Raw genomic sequence first — 17,007 nt, forward strand, 5'->3', positions numbered from 1 at the left:
ACTAAGAGAACTGGGAACTGGGAACTGAGAACTGGAAACTGAACCCTGGAGGGCTGAGACCCAAGATCATTGAGGTCTGCACTAGGACTGAACACTAGAGGGTGCCAGTTGCTGCTGATTCTCAACATTGGCTGTGGCTCACTTCTACAAACAGAAATGGAAGCCCTTATTTCCATCCAGGTGGAGGACAGAACCCTCAGGTCTCTGACATCTCCATACACAATGTGCACTACATGTAATTACAAGAATAGCTTTCTTGAGGGCTTTTCATAAACATAGCACTGACATTCTTTTACCAAAAACTACAACAGAACCTGGGGAAAATAAATCTGTAAGTTGACAAAGAATTTACATTAGAATAACATTTTAGGATAAGTAAAATATACTCATAGGGAAAGCTCTTCATACTCCAATAACTCAGAGGCAACTTCAATAAAAGAGCACCCATAGAAACTTGAATTAAGATAATAAAGCACCATGATGGAGAGAAGAAATGTCTGTGGCTAGCAGAGGCATGAAAGACAATAAAGACTAAAGAGAGGAGGACTACATTAGAAATGGTGACTATGAAGTTGATCCTGCCAGCCAAGTTAAAGTGATGAAAAGGATAATTGTTGAAAGACTTAGGTCTTGTGAGTACAAAGTTGATATCCTTGAAGAATAGACAGCAGGGAAAGAAGCCGGACGTTAATACAGCAAACGTACTACAAATGACAAACAAGCGTGAGAAATCCATTGCACCCAGAGAGTCTGGGAAGTTCCTCATTTTCCGTATGTGGAGCAATTGAGTTCAAATCAGTGGAAACATCAGACATAATTCAGACTTTCTGACAACCACCTCAATGGCTTACCATACTGTCCTCTGGTGTTTGGTAAGCACTTTTGGCTGCCACTTGACATAGTGGAAAGGGAACAAAAGGCAGAGGGATGAATGCTCTGTCCCACAAAGCAGGACTCAGAAAAATAATAAAAGTATCATAAGTTGCTTCACCCCTTATGTTAAATACTGATCCATATGTGAGTCATGACTAAATCACTTCACAAGAGAAAAATGGGCCATCACTGTGAAAACTGAGGTGAGTCCTCAAATAAGAGAACAAAAGGTAAGAAGGGAGAGGGAGGAAAGGAAGGAGGGAGAGAAAGAAAGAAGAAAGGAAGTAAGGAAAGGAAGAAAGAGAGAGAGAGAGAGAGAGAGAGAGAGAGAGAGAGAGAGAGAAAGGAAGGAAGAAAGAAAGAAAGAAAGAAAGAAAGAAAGAAAGAAAGAGAAAGAAAGAATAGACTGGCATGATACCTATGAACCTACTTCTTGACATTTGACCCTAAGTATTGAAAGTGGGGTCTCTATTCTGTCCCCTCCAAAATTAATATTGAAATTGGGTACCATGGTGTAGTAATTGGAGGTCAGAAAGTCTCTATGAAGGAACATACTAGTGATGTTTACCTAAATGGACTTGTAGACAAATGCCTTCTAAGTAATTATTTATGCAGAAGAGTCACCTGTTGGCCTTGGTCAGACAAGTATCTTTAGAGAATGGGTGGTGGACAAAGTGGTGACTCAAGGTGGTCCAAGTACTGAGAATAAGTAAGTGTTTAGTGTAGACTCAAAGTCATCATCAATGTCACCATCACCCTGAGACCTTCCTTGTCTCCGTGGGTGAACAGTTATCAGCCCCTGGTCTGAGACCCTTTTCCATGAAGACTAGGTAGCTCTCCCACTCTTCCCACAGCAAAGACCCACTTTTTCTCTTCATTTGTTCCTTATCGCCCTTTATCCTTCTACAACCTCAGATCAGCACCCAGTCCTCTTTCTCCTTCTCCCTTCTACCCTGGCTGCTCACAAACTGATCAGCTGCTATTCTTCAGCTGTCAGTCATCAGCTGCCTTGCTGTGTTCACTGCATGGCTGCCTGTATCAGCTTCCCTGTCTCTGGTGTTCTCTGGCCTGGGCCAACATCACTTTTGCTCTCAGCTGTCCCTGCTGCTTTTTACCCATTGTTATCAGCTCAGCCTGACCTGGTTAGAGAAGACATGAAAAGGGCACTCAGGAGAGGTCTTCGGACAGGCCTGAGGGGCAGCACTGACCGTATCTTCCAGCCGACTTGGTACGGCAGAGCAACCTTACATGGTCAAAGTACTGAGTATGAGTAAGTGCTGAGAGCTCAGCTTCAAACAAGACATCTAATGTCACCTTCTCCTAAGTCAAGAGAATACTGCCAAATACGGGCAGAGGGACTGACTGTAGAGCTGAAGGATATGGAGGACTGTGGTTGGATGCTGTCTTCTGGACATGGTGTGGTCTTTCTCCCCCATCTTTGGCATCATAATTACTCTTCCTTGCAAAGAGATTTTAAATATTTAGTGTCATCAAGAGGAAGAACATTTGACTCCAGAAGTTTACTATCCTGCCTTTTAATCTATGGCCTCTTTCCTCTCTGCCTTCTTGTCAGGGTCTTATCTGCCTTCACTTTTATTATTTGTAATTTCAGTCCTTACAACATATACAGACCCAGTGTGGGTCACAGTCTCAGACAAAACATTAAAAGTGATGACAGTGTCTATGTACAGAGCTGGATTCCTACCTCGTTCCTATTTGAACCAAGGTTTTCAGAGGAGACAGACAGTATCCAGGCTATGTGAAAAATTAGTGATTTTGAAGTCAAGTGAGAGTTAGAGGAGGTGAAATTGGTGCAGGTATTGGCTTTGCCATATTGGCTAATCTTGGTAAAGCTGCAGCCTCAAGAAACAGAATCTATTTTGAGTTAGGAGCTGGCTTGAGTCTCATTTGTCATAAGCAAGTGCTCCAGTATTCTTGGGATGACAAAATTACTAAAAAAAACCCACTGTTTTCAGAGCATCTATTTCTCTTGACTCTTCCTTTTCATGCACTGTATACTTATGATGTGTTTACCATTTGGAACTTGGTAAAAATGAAACTGTTTCCCATGTATTTCTTCCTATTAGGATTTTGAGGTTGTTCATGCTGTTGCCTTGCATGAATGGGTTCTTCTTCAGTGATGCCAGCTATGCACACCACATAAATACAGCATAGTTTCTATTCTGCTAATAATGCGCATGTGAGTTTCTAGTTTGCCTGTTAAAATAATACTCATATGTCTTTTTCGTACATGCCCATTGTGTACATGTAAACAAATAAGATTATTACAGCATGATTTGATTATGCTTAACATTAATAATGATGTCAAAGCCTTACAACATAGTTACAAGTATTTATTCTTCCATCAGGTGTAACATGTCACCTCTGAAAATTTATATATTGGTCTGTTTTAGTCAGAATAATAGATACACAATGTTCTCAAGAGAATTTCTTCTTGCTATCTATAAAAAAATAAGGCAAAGTACACAGGGAATGTCAAATATTGCTGGGTGTAGCAGGACCTTGCCCTCTGTTATGACTGCCCATCCCATTAGGAATATAGCACAGCACATTTTTCTAGCACTCTGAATATATTAACTTCTCAGCATGCACTGTGTGCTCATTCCCCCTTTACCTGATGTATTTAGTTCTTTGTTGCTGTGACCACACTGCTGACAGGAATGTTGTATCATTCCAATTTACTTATAATAAATCATAATGCAGTGAGTCCTCTCATACAGATGTATTTCTGTAGTCTTGGAAATATCCTGTTCTACTAGGCATTCTTATCTGTGGGTGATTATGAAGACGATTTCCTCCTCAGTGTACTGTTTAACTGAAACAATGTCTTTATATAATAGTGATGCTAGTTCAAGTAGGATTTTATCAATTGGTGGTCTTTAGTAAATACAGTACGCAATTATGATAGAGTTTAGTTTAGTGGAAAATTCACTATAGGTAAAGGTAGGACAAAATGTTGCCTCTGCCTCTGATAAATCACAGGCTGCAAAGGATAAAAAATGAGACAAGAAAGTGTCACACAGCTAGATCACATGAGTTTCTATTGAGGAGCCATATAGACTGTGGTTTAGGTTAATGATTAAGGAAAACAGTTGAGTCCCAGTAGCCTAGCTAGCTTAAATTATTTTAATCTTAATGTTGGGAGATGTGTTCACAGGTTTTGGAGTGCATCATAGCTGAAACAAAACTTTGAATATAAGTTGAAGTTAGACTAAGATGTTTTGTTCAATAGCTTTGAGGTTATAAACCCAAGAAGACATATTAAAGTTTAGAAAGGCACTTAGCTGAGTGAGGGACTCGTTAAGGTCAGGGAACAAGAACAAAGCAACCCCATTATTACTAGCTGATATGCCTTTCTTGATAGGATGTGTTGGTGATCAAAGGTGAGGATTAATTCTTGGTGCCCATTTCTGCTCTCACCTTCCTGCTATAAAAACTGTTGACTAGTGTGTATACTCCCTGAGGTTTTCAGTAGAGCTGACTGGTTTTTATTTTTCTTCTATATACAGAGATTTAGATTTGTGATTTTTCTAAGATTCCTTGTATTTTACTATTTGAAATTAAAAAAAAATGATCCTTTCTTTGTAACCATAGAATACAGAATGCCAGCAAAAGAACTGGCTGAGAAAAATAACTTGATTGCTCACACTCTGTTAACCTATGGCAAATTGTTTAGACACAAATGTAGGTGGTTTCTTGGGACATTTTGTATTTCACCTGTAATATATAAATGTTTAATTATGTGAGGGATATGGAAAACATGCTGGGTTTTGCTTGTATTCATTGTAATCTTACACTTAAAAATATAATGAAACCACGTTGTAATTTTTGTGTTGCTTGTAAGGTCTGCTGTCGTATATAAGATGTCAGGGAAAAACTAAAGAGAGTTAGAAGAAAAACATCAACAATGAGAGAAAGAAATCACCAGGAAAATTAAAAAGAGAGAATACAGAAGAAGAATGAAGAAAAGGCCAGAAGGAAGCCATCAAGAGAGTCTATGAGTGTTTATACATCTTCCCCTTACCCACTCAGATAAAAAATTCTTAGCCTACTCTGTGGATCCCTTTGAGCCCTGCTCTGCTGGAGACTGGTCCTCACAGTGGTGGTACCTAGCACCAGGAGCAGGGATATTGAAGGGGTAATCAAGAAGACTGTCTGTGGGAGAGAGGCAGCTCTCCTTGGAGATTGTCCAGAGTGTAGCATTCTCCTGGGGATTGTCCACAAAGGAGATACATTCCTCTAATGATGGCCACAGATAGCATCTCCCTCATGATGCTGTAGCCCCTTGGCTAGTGACTGTCAAGTGAAGAAAGGGGAGTAGCCCAATAGTTTCCTATTTTCCCCTACATTTTCTCCTTGTGTAGTCTCCTTCAGCATGGGTCAAGGAAAGTCTAAATAAAAACAATGCTTTATTGATATTATTAAACCTATGCTTTTAAAAAATGAATTGAGATGAGCATAGGCCAGTTGAATAATTTTCTTAAATTTGTGCAGACAGTCAGTCCCTGGTTTCCATACTGGCTGATTTTAGATGTAGAAAATTTGGATACAGTAGGGAAAAATATTAAGAACTTGTGTACAGAGAAAGGAGGGAAGGACATGACTCTTAGAGCATTTTCAACTTGTAGCAGATTGGCTTAGATTGATCCTCACAGTGGCCACAGATTGCTTTGTAATTCTGTTTCTGGGAGATGATGATGTGTTCAGTACTGATAGGGAGTGTCTTATGAATCACGCAGAAGGCTGGACTGTGCTAATAAAATGCTTATTAGGAACAACATACAGAATACAAGGTTCCTTCTCACTCTCCCCAAGTCCAAGTTTCAAACCCCCTCCTGGATTCAGTTGAGTCTCTTCCTCTCAGCTCACAGATGGGTGCTGTAAAGATTGAAGAGGCTTCCATGAGCATGATAAAGACTGACCTCATTACTCCAGAAAAGCAGAAAGAGGTAAAAATAGGTATGTATTTTAATCTTACTTGACTCAAAATAAATGAGATTCACCTGGGGCCCTCAGAGGAGCTGAAACACTTGCCTGTTAGACTCTGACAGTGGGTCTCTGTAGAAGTGGAGATTCGAGGAGGGCTCTCTTCGCTACTCTCTCAGAGTACATAATATTCAAGTATTTTTAGGCAAGAGAAATGAACAGTAAGTTAATTACAAAAGCCTGAGACATGGTTTTTGTTTGTCTGGTTGGTTAGGTTGGAGTGTTTTATTTTTTAAATTTACTTTTGGTGTTTATGAACTAGATTAGGGACCTGTGGGGACAGCAAGCTGAGGATCATTTAACCAGCATAAAATATGGGCAGGTGCAAGCATGATGTCCAGGGTTGCTTTTTTTTCAATCCTTTTCCCCAGTGCTGAGTAATGTTGCTTTATTTTATCACAAGCTCAGGGATATTTGAGCTGTTGCAAAATACAGTGTTAATTCATAAAGCTGCTGTCAACACAGACAGGTTTTTTTTTATCTAAACACAGGAATTTCCCTTAGATACAGAGCAAGAGGGAAATATGGCCTCTTTGTAACAAAATGCTAAAGTATTTTTCAACTATATTCCCCAGATTTTGGTAATATCAAGCACAGTTAATGCATGTAGGTACTATGTAAACAAAATTTTATTCCAAAATATGGCATATTTTTCTTTTTAAAAATCAGTGTGTGTTTATTTATAGCACATAGGCACATGTACTATGGGGAAGGTGCACAATTCTCAGGTAGAGAAAGGATTAAAACTCATCTGCATATGATACTTAGTGTTTTTTCATGGTAAGACTCACACCTCTTCCTGTGTATTATAACAGACTCAAAATGGATCACAGACCCAAACATGAAGCCTAGAACTTAAATCTATTTGAAGAAAAAAAATAAAAGACATCTTAATGATAGGAGCTTGTCTTAGGTAAAGATTTCCTCATCTAATACCAATACCTAAGGCTTTACTAATACACCAGAAAAGTAAATTGGATTTAGTGCAATGAGAACTCTGCTCTGGTTGCTAAAAAGGAATAAAAAGATAAACAGTGGGCTAGTAGGTTAGCATCCCCTCCACCCCTCCACCCCCCACCCTGGTAGTGAGATATCCACCCTGCCTCTCCTCGACTAAACCTACTGGTCTCTTGGACAAAGAACTGCCCCACCTCAACCACAGACTTTGGTCATGCTGTCCTACTGTGATTGCAGGAGATAAACCTAGAAGACTGCTAAACCTTGACAAGTCAGGGTAAGACAACCTTTTTACCTCTCTGCTTCTGTGTTGGTCAGTCAGATACTCTAGTCATTAGCCAAAGCTGGTCGCCCCTACGCTGCTGTGAAACTTTGGGTGACTGTCCCCGCTGCACCTTTGGAAGTTGCTCACCTGCACTTCCTGTATACCCTAGTATTGTTATCCTCCTTCTCAGGTCTTTGATGAGGTTGAAGATTTAGACTGTCACAATTATTGTTCTCTCTTCCTAGATAGAAATTTTATATGCAAGACTTAATCTTTCCAGCTTAGGACAACTCTATAGCAATCTCTGTTATACCCTTACCCTAGGACTGGATATGTGGTTCCTGCCATTTGCTCTAATTGTGTCACTGGCGATAGGCTTTAAGTGTGTATGTTCTTACTTTTCCTTCTCCTAGAGCACACCTGATATTTGCTATCTTTGCATGTACTTTTGTATCACATATAAATCTTTTCTTTAAACTAAAAGGGGAATTGTAGTGAGATATCCACCCTGTCAGCACCTGTTGCATTGACCACAACCATTTAGGCATGGTCACAGGTGCAGATGTGACAGGGAAAGGCTAGGTCTGGGGTCCCGGACCTGAACTCACTCTGTCTTGGTTCCTGATCCAGTCACGGAGGGCATCCTGGGTGTGGATCCTTGGAGATAGAACTTACAGGTCATTGGTTTCTTATGTAAGTGACTTCTCCCTGGATAAAATTAACCTATATTTAACCAAGTCCCATGTGTCTTAATCTATGCTTCTATACCCCACACTCTCTGTGTGTGTATGTCTGTCTGTCTGTCTCTGTCTCTCTCCAAAGAAATCATACCTACAATGTACTAAGAGTTTTAAAAACCCAATGTTTCAATAGATGGGTAATTGTGTATTTAGACATGCTTGGAATATTGCTATCCTTGTTTGCACTTGACAATTGCTGGCATATGAAAATGAAATTTATTTTGCTTCTTGACATATTTTCCTGCAACATTGTAAACACTTCCATTATTTTTACAGCCCTTTTAATAGACTTCTTAGAAATTTATGTGTAGATATATCCATGTTGTCTGAATAGCAAGACTTTTATCTCTATGAAGCCTGACTGTTTTTTCTTATGCTTGCCCTATTGTACTGACTAGGGTCCCCAGAGCCACACTAGAATATTGAGCAAACACTCTTACCTTTTTCTATGTTATCTTTACCTGCTCTTGCAGGTTCTGAAATTAATGTTCTAACATTTATATTTTCAGGCAAAAAGTATAATGGAAAATGTCTCAGAATCATCTCCATTGAGTCTTCTACTAAGCTATATTGCTGCTATGTCTATGCAGTAATTATGGCCCTCATTGTAGCTGTAGTTTCACTTAAATTTACTTTGTCATTGTCAGGTGAGTGACTTGTTCTACAAATTTCGTAGCATTTTCTACACCTGTATGTTGTCAGCAAATACTTAATTACCACTTTGAGCCAGGCACTGTGTGAAGGGCTGGAGAGAAAAGACATTGTAATTCCTGTTCTCTGGGAACTTATTGTCTAGCAGGAAGATGCAGTTAAGGGTCAGCACAGGCTGTGGTGAGCCCAGGAGGCCGGGCTCAGCATCCCTGGGAAGATGGCATTCAGCAATCTCTAGAAAGAGATGCAGGAGACATATGTCCACCTGTGAGAACTACTCAACACAGAGAAAAAGGAGAGGAAAACCTGAAAAGAGACTCTCGAGATGGCTACAGCAAAGGGAAGTGAGAACAGTGAAGAGTAATAAGGTGAAGGAAGGTAGAGAAACCCCTACCCCCATGACCCATGGTTTCAGTTAATATCCTCAACCCTGATGTGAAAATATTAACTAGAAACTTCCAGAATATGTTATTCCTAAGCTTTTAGTTATAGAGTGCTCTGAATACTGTGATAAAATCTTGTACAACTTGACTGCCATAGCTGGAGTAAATGTTCATGGTGAGTGTGTGTGTGTGTGTGTGTGTGTGTGTGTGTGTGTGTGTGTGTGTGTGTGTGTGTGTGTTTTCTGTGACAGGGTTTCTCTATGTACTCCTGGCTGTCTTGAAACTCACTATATAGACCTTGCTGAGCTTGAGCTTGGGGATTCACCTGCCTCCTCCTCCCAAGTGCTGGGATTAAAAATATGCACCACCATCACCCATTATGAAATCATCTTTAGCCATGCCAAAAAAAATAATACACACATCTAAACAGGACAAGCATTTGCCAACAAGTCTTAGTCAGTGTAAGCTAAACTATTATGTAGCTCTGATAAGAGTCAGATGAAAAGAAGCGACAGTCACCCTCACTGCCCCTTGTGTTTGTCTGGTTCACTAAAGCCTCATAGTACTGGGTATAGGAGCTGGGATAAGTAAAACAAATTTTCTTCAACTAAAAATAATTGGGCAGTCATTTTTGGTATTTAATATTTCTCATCAAATCATTTGTTTCTAGGGCTCAGCAGACCATTTAAACAGCAGCAGTTTCATTCTGACCTGCTGAAGGAAGAAAAGTTTGAAGGTATGAAAGCAAAGTGTCTGTTATTCTTCTAAGCTGTCCTCTAAACCCTTGCTGTACTCAGAGCTTCTTACCCATACATAATCACACACACACACACACACACACACACACACACACACACACACACACACACACACCACTTTATTGCAATGGACTCATAAATGAAAACATCACACAGCTCCATTAGCATAGCCATTCCAACATTTGTCAAGTCCCAAACTCTATGTATCCCAGTGAACTTCCACATAGTTACAATAGCCTTTCTGAAGCCATGGAGCTTTGGTTATGGTTTTAGACCTTTACTGTCAATCACATTTTTATGCACTTATCTGCCACAGAAAAGAAAAACCAAGGCAAAGTTAAAACTAGAAAAACAATGCTATTCATAACACATTTTCAAAACTCTTATTCCCTTTCCTGCACGCTGTCCTTCCTCATTGAATTACACCACTCTTCCTTGTTCTCATTTCTATGTATTATGGGATGCCCACACTCACAGGGGTTTACACTGTGCATCACAGGCTGGGATTGCATGTGAGAGAGTACATGGGTCGCTTTCTTTCGGAGTTTGGGTGACCTCACTCAGTATTATGCTTTCCCAAGCCACACACTTTCCTACAAATTTCATTTTTTATTCACAGCTGAATAACATTCTGTTTTGTATATGTAACACATTTTCACTATCTGTCCATCAGGAGATGGACAGCTAGGTCAGGTCCATTTCCTTACTATTGTAAATAGGGGAGCAATGACCACTGATGTACAAGTATCCTTGGTAGGATGTGGAATTCTCTTCTTACATACCCAAGAGTAAAGAAATGTGTCACATGGCAAGTTTATTTTTAATTTTTTTCTGAGGAACCTCCATGCTGTCTGTATCAGTTTGTACTCACAACCAGCAGCAAACAAGTGTCCCTATTTCTGCGCATGCTTCTAAACAAGGTGGCCTTACACTCACAGAGTTCTACCTGCCTCTGCCTCAAAAGTACTGGGATTAATGTCAAGCCTGATCATTGTCCAGCATTGTTGTCAGATTTTTTAATTAATTTTTAATTAAAAAATCTTACTTTGCATACCAATCCCAGTTCCCTCTCCCTCCCATCCCCCCATTTTCCCACAAACTCCCAATCCCACCTCCATCCACTCCTCAGGTGGGGTGAGGCCTCCTATGGGGAACCATCAAAGTCTGAAACATAATTTGGGACAGGACCTAGGCCCTCCCCTGTGTATTTAGTCTGAGAGAGTATCCCTCCATTGGGAATGGGTTCCCAAAGCCCCTTTGTGCACTAAGGATAAATACTGCTTCTGCTTCCAGAGGCCCCATAGACTAACCAAGCCACCCCCCCAAATTGACTGCCACATTCAGGAGGGCTGGTTTGGTCTTATGACAGTTCCCCAGTTGTCAGTCTGGGATCCATGAGCTCCCACTTGCTCAGGTCAGCTGTTTCTGTGGGTTTCCCCAGCATGGTCTTGATCCCTTTGCTCATCACCCCTCCCTCTCTATAACTGGATTCCAGGAGTTCAGCTCAGTGCTTAGCTGTGAATCTCTGCTTCTGCTTCCATCAGCTACTAGATGAAGGCTCTATGATGGCATTTAAGGTAGTCATCAATCTCATTATAGGGGAAGGGCATTTAAGGTAGCCTCTCCACTATTGTTTAGATTCTTAGTTGGAGTCATCCTTGTGGATTCCTGGAGATTTTCCTAGTGCCAGGTTTCTCATTAAGCCCACAATGGCTCCCTCTATTAAGACATCTCTTTCCTTGCAGTCTTTCTCTGTTCTTCCCCCAGTTCCACCTTCCTGATTCCTCATGTTCTCCTCCCTCCCCTTTCCCACTCCTCTTTCTCCTCCCTCCCTGCCCCTCCCCCTGTGCTCCCAAATTACTCAGGAGGTCTTGTTCCTTTTCCCTTCTCCAGCGGGATCATATATGTCTCTCTTAGGTTCCACCTTGTTTCCTAGCTCTTCTGGGGTTGTGGATAATAGACTAGTTATCCTTTGCTCTATGTCTAATATCCACTTATGAGAAAGTACATACCATGTTTGTCTTTCTATGTGTGGGTTACCTCACTCAGGAAGGTTTCTTCTATTTCCATCCATTGCCTGTGAATTTCAAGATTTCATTTTTTTTTTTTTTGTACCGCTGAGTAGCAGCCATCGTGTAAACGTACCACATTTTCTTTATCCATTCTTCCATTGAGGGGCATTAGATTTCTTCCAGGTTCTGGCTATTACAAATAATGCTGCTATGAACATAGTTGAGTTAACTCACCCAGAAGGAGTAGATCAGGAAAATATCAAATTAAAGGCTGAAATCAATAAGTAGAAAGAAAGAAAACAATACAAAGAATCAATGAAACAAAGAGTTGTTTCTTCAAGAAAATCAACACGATAGAACTTTATCCAAACTAACCAAAAGGCAGAGAAAAAATATGCAAATTGACAAAATCAAACACAAAAACTGGGACATAACAAGTGATATAGAGGAAATCCAGAGAATTATCAGGTGTATAGTTTGAAAACCTTTACTCCACAAAATGGGAAAATTTAAAGGAAATGGACGATTTTCTGAATAAGTATCATGTATTAAAATTAAATCAAGAAAATTTAAGCAATTTAAATAAGACCTATAACCCCTAATGAAATAGAAGTAGCCATTAAAGACTCCCAACCAAAAAAAGCCCAGGACCAGATGGTTTCACTGAAGAATTCTACCAGAAATTCAAAGAAGAGCTAATACCAGTACTCCTCAAAGTGTTCCACACAATAGAAGCAGAAGGGTCATTGACAAACTCTTTTTATGAGACTTCAATTACATTGGTACCCAAGCCACACAAAGACACAACTAAGAAAGAGGACTACAGACCAATTTCCCTCATGAACTTTGATGCAAAAATACTTTATAAAATACTGGCAAATCGAATCCAAGAACATATCAGAAAAATCATCCACCATGATTCAGTAGGCTTCTTCCCAGAGGTGCAGGGATGGTTCAACATAGGAAAATCTGTCAATGTAATCCATCATAGAAACAAACTAAAAAATAACAACCATATGATCATCTCACTAAATGCTGAAAAAGCCTATGATAAAATACAACACCCCTTCATGATAAAGGTTATAGAAAGATCATGGATAAGAAGAACATACCTGAACATAATAAAAGCAATATACAGTAAACAAACAGCCAACATCAAACTACATGGAGAGAGACTCAATGGGATTACTCTAAAATCAGGAACAACACAAGGCTGTTATCAGATTTTTTAATGTCAGTCATGCTGACTGACTCTAATAAGAGCCAGCATGTGATATACACATTTCATGTGTATATGATAGCATTATAGGAAACCCATGACTAAAATTCTTGCATTTAAGAGCTATTTTGACCCTGCCATGTTTTGCAGGCTGGCATTTCTCTATAGTAAAATCTAGACAAGATCTGGGATTTTGTTTTTTACATTTTTGGTTTTTGTTTTGTTTTTGATTTTTTTAAACAGAGTGTGCTGGATGTCTCTACAATTTTGTTCAAATACTGCAGAACCTGGAAAAGCTGTTGTTGCTATTGATGCATAACATACTGCTATTATTGGTCTTTCTATATCAATATAAATATATACACATATATAATCTGAATTTTTGGAAACTTTAGCTGTGCTGTCAACTTTGGAAAAAAGTATCCCAGTTTACCATGTTGACTTGGCATTGTACAGAAATTAACAGTCATATTGGTCTAGAAATGTTGAACTTATTTTTTTTTCCATTTGTACAGGGGTAACGCACTGTATTAAATATGTAAGGTCTTATCTACATGGATTTGATTACAAAACTAATAAGGTATTCTCTAAATAAAAAAATAAAATAAATCTAGACAAGATAGGAGTTTTCTTTCTCTAGTCAAGAGAAAAGGAAAATGTGAAGGATTATGTGAGAGTAGGCTACAGGATTCCAGGAACAAGGAACAGATGGCAGGAGTTGATGGCCTAGAAATTATTTCCTCACAGCATACACATTCAGGAGCCACAGACAGCAGGATTACTACAAGATCTAGACAAGTACAGTCTACATAGTGAGATCCAGGCTAGGAAGGGAGACATAGCAAGATTCTGTTTCAAAATATAAAATAAAAGAAGAAAATCAAGCATTTCCTTTGAGCTCACTGGAAGGCCCTGACCGGGGACCACGATGCTAGGAGGGGTGTCCTAGACATCAGTTATGAAAGTACAGTCCAAGTGCACCACATTGAGATTTAGATGCTAGACAAAGGGACCAGACATGGAAATGTTTCTTATTGTATTTCATGACACTGCATTTTAGGGAGACCAGTCATTAAGAGTCCTAGAACTTGCTATACCACTTGCCCAAGAGACTGGATTGGATTTGGAAGTAAATGCTTTTATTTTTCTGAAGACATGAGAAACTGGACATTCAGCCAGACCTCCTGCATGGAACTAGAGGCCCATCTAGCTATATTTAACAGCCTGAAGGAGCTGGTAAGAAATGGTCCGGACTTCGTTTGTTGTTTGACCTGCTAAACATGTACTGCCTTGAGATAGAGATCTTAAAGCTGAAACATGAGGAAGAAACCCACTCCAGGCAGATTGGGTATGTGGGGCATATGGGTAGCACGTTAGTACACACAATGTGGTAGTGTTCTTGCTCCTGGTTGGAGCCCTGAGACATCCCAGAATCATGCTCTCAAGTAGTGCTCATAGTAAAACACGCAAAGGACAAACATACAATCTATAAGATACCTGTGATTATGTATGTTTTCCTCCAAGAATTTACATGTTGTATACAAAAATGGCATCTGTTAAAAACTCCAAGAACATTTTAATCAGCTGTAGTGGGATGCTGGTCATCAGTGTACTTTGGATTACACATGTAAAATGCATCCACTGAGAACTGAGTGTTTTTATGGCTCCATTTCAATGACCCTCAGCTGCCATCGCTAGAGGAGGCTGTAGGTTGGAGACACTCAACAGTCATCTGAAGCTCAGAAACTCATGAATTTGCTTTCTGTGTTTTATGACAGAATTTCCTGAAGAGGTACAAAGGGCCTTCTGACCACTGGATTGGCCTGCACAGAAAGTCATCAGCGCACCCTTGGATGTGGGCAGACAACACTGAATATAACAATTTGTATGTTTTCAAAACACTATTCCTTCTACTGTGTTCATCTCTCTCCCTCCCTCCCCCTCCTCTCTCTCTCTCTCACACACACACTCTTTGTGTGTGTGTGTGTGTGTGTGTGTGTGTGTGTGTGTGTGTGTGTGTGTGTGTGTGTAAGAGATTATTGGCAGTGTCATTTGAAGCCAACTGTACTAGGAAGGAAGTACCATAAACCTTCCAAGTGGAGTTGTGGCTCAGAGGCAGGGTATGTGCTTATACACAGAGCCAATTCTCAGCAAATTTTATGTCCCTTTAAAATTAAAACCTTTGGATGTTCTCCCATTTATTGGTTATTGTTTTCAAAGCTTTTAGTGTGATTTCACTCAAAAACTTTAGCATGATGATAGCATCTGGGGTAGATGCTCCACAACCAATTGAAAATTCTTCATTGTTGAGAAACACCATTGTCAGATGTAGACAGAGCCTGGGATAGGCAGTGAGGGCTCTGAAACCCCAGGAAGTCACTGCAGAACTCCTGGGGTAAGACTTGTCAGCTCACTGTGTGCACCGCTGCACTTGTCACAGAAGCAGAGACTCCAGGGCATTGGGGACCTCCTCTAATTCTCATCACCAATGAGCACTGAGACAGCTCTTTGTAACATGAAAAATAAAAGACCCAGAGACAGATATTGATGGTCAGGGAAGCAAAGCAGCCAGCCCCTAGCTTGTTACTTCTACCTCAGTCTAAATGTGTTGACCCTGTCTCCACGAGCTCTCACCAAGCCTCAGACTGAAACCTCTCCTCAGTGTGTCTGCAGAATGAATGTTTCTATCTTCAGTGTGGCTGGAGAACGAATGCCTACTGCTAATTAATAAGACCCTGCTTCTATCATTTATACCCCTATAATGCTGGGATTAAAGGGATATGATCTGTTACTCTTTTAGACTGATTCAATCTCAAGTATCCCTGGGCAGCCTTGAACTCAAAGAGAACCATATATCTCTTAATACTGAGTCCTAGGATTAAAGCTGTGTACCACCACCTCCTAGCTTCTGGATGCTGGGGTTAAAGGTGTGTGCTTGGCTTCTATGGCTTGTGGCTGACTTTGCATTCTTAATCCTAAGGCAAGGATCTAATAAATCATAAATAATATATCACTACAGCAATTGGAAGTGAGAATAGCCATTTTGAGTGGAGTCATTCACTGGAACCACAAAACACAGACCCAGGCTGTGATCAATAAAGACCTTACAGAATTTTACTAAGAAATGGGTTTTCTCCCACCTTTATACATGTGTATACTGCTTCAAGTTAGAATTAAAAATCATGCTCAGTGAAGCTATACATGGCAGAAGGCCATATGGACATGGCAGCAAGCACCAGTCAAATTCCTCGGACACACTTTACAGGGTCAACATTGACAAATAACAAAAATATGTTGCTCAAATTGAGACCTGAGTACGTAAAAGTTGATAGGTGCAAAACTAGTTCATGTGTTTGAATGCAATGTTGGCCTGTGCAGAATTTTTTCATTTGTTTTTTGTTTGTTTGTGTGTTTGTTTGTTTTGATTCAGGGTACCCACCAGAGGAGAAGGACAATGTGGCTACCTGAGTGACATGGGGATCAGCAGTGCAAGGGACTACACACACAGGAAGTGGATTTGTAGCAAGTCCAACAGATGTATTTAACTGGTTCCAAAGATTTTAAAAGGAGGATAGGGAATGCGCCAAAGCCTTCACGAGAAACAGATGCTCTGTGACCTGTTATCTGCAGTTGCTGTTCCACTCCTGATCTGCTAAAATTATCATCAAAATCCATCAATAATATGTGTTTACACGGAAGATGAAAATTCACTTAGAGGATCACAGATAGATGGAATCAGAAGAACACAGATGATTGTAAATTAAATAGTTGTTTGAGTATGAGCTAGTACTCATATCTTAAGTACAGTCACATCCATATTAGTGAGCTCCACTTTTATGACCCTATTTGAATTCTTTTACTGGTTCTTGCTTTAAAGGCATGGAAAGTAAAACTGTAGGTGACTGAAACCATGGGAATGATTCAATAATCACAAGAAAGCTCATAATTAGTCTGCAGCCTCCAAATATTTTGTAAACATTGCCATCACTCTTTTACAAAATTCAGTGACCAACATGAAGAGAGATCTAGACAGGATAAAACCAATGCTGAACACTCTGAGATTCAATACCATTGTCAGAAAGGTTACACTTTATTCTCGGTGTTCTTTATAAAATTAAAATAGACTAAGGGTAGGTTATCAG

General features: G+C 39.9%; 1 protein-coding gene across 1 annotated transcript; it reads left to right on the forward strand.

Moving 5' to 3' along the window:
* The first annotated feature begins 5,765 nt into the window (after positions 1-5,765).
* Positions 5,766-16,410, forward strand: LOC100768879 (C-type lectin domain family 2 member H-like). Its single transcript, XM_027429965.1, has 6 exons — positions 5,766-5,853; positions 8,352-8,484; positions 9,597-9,604; positions 13,926-14,101; positions 14,644-14,750; positions 16,296-16,410. The coding sequence occupies exons 1-6, from the start codon at positions 5,766-5,768 to the stop codon at positions 16,408-16,410; spliced, it is 627 nt and encodes a 208-aa protein (XP_027285766.1).
* The last annotated feature ends 597 nt before the right edge of the window (positions 16,411-17,007 follow it).

Source organism: Cricetulus griseus, chromosome 8 (assembly GCF_003668045.3).
Source record: "Cricetulus griseus strain 17A/GY chromosome 8, alternate assembly CriGri-PICRH-1.0, whole genome shotgun sequence".
Lineage (NCBI taxonomy): Eukaryota > Metazoa > Chordata > Mammalia > Rodentia > Cricetidae > Cricetulus > Cricetulus griseus.

Coding starts and splice junctions, on each gene's coding strand:
- LOC100768879 (XM_027429965.1), top strand. CDS start 5,766: ATGGGTGCTGTAAAGATTGAAGAGGCTTCCATGAGCATGATAAAGACT. Junction 14,102..14,643: donor TTAACAGCCTGAAGGAGCTG/GTAAGAAATGGT, acceptor GTTTTATGACAG/AATTTCCTGAAGAGGTACAA. Junction 14,751..16,295: donor AACACTGAATATAACAATTT/GTATGTTTTCAA, acceptor GTTTTGATTCAG/GGTACCCACCAGAGGAGAAG.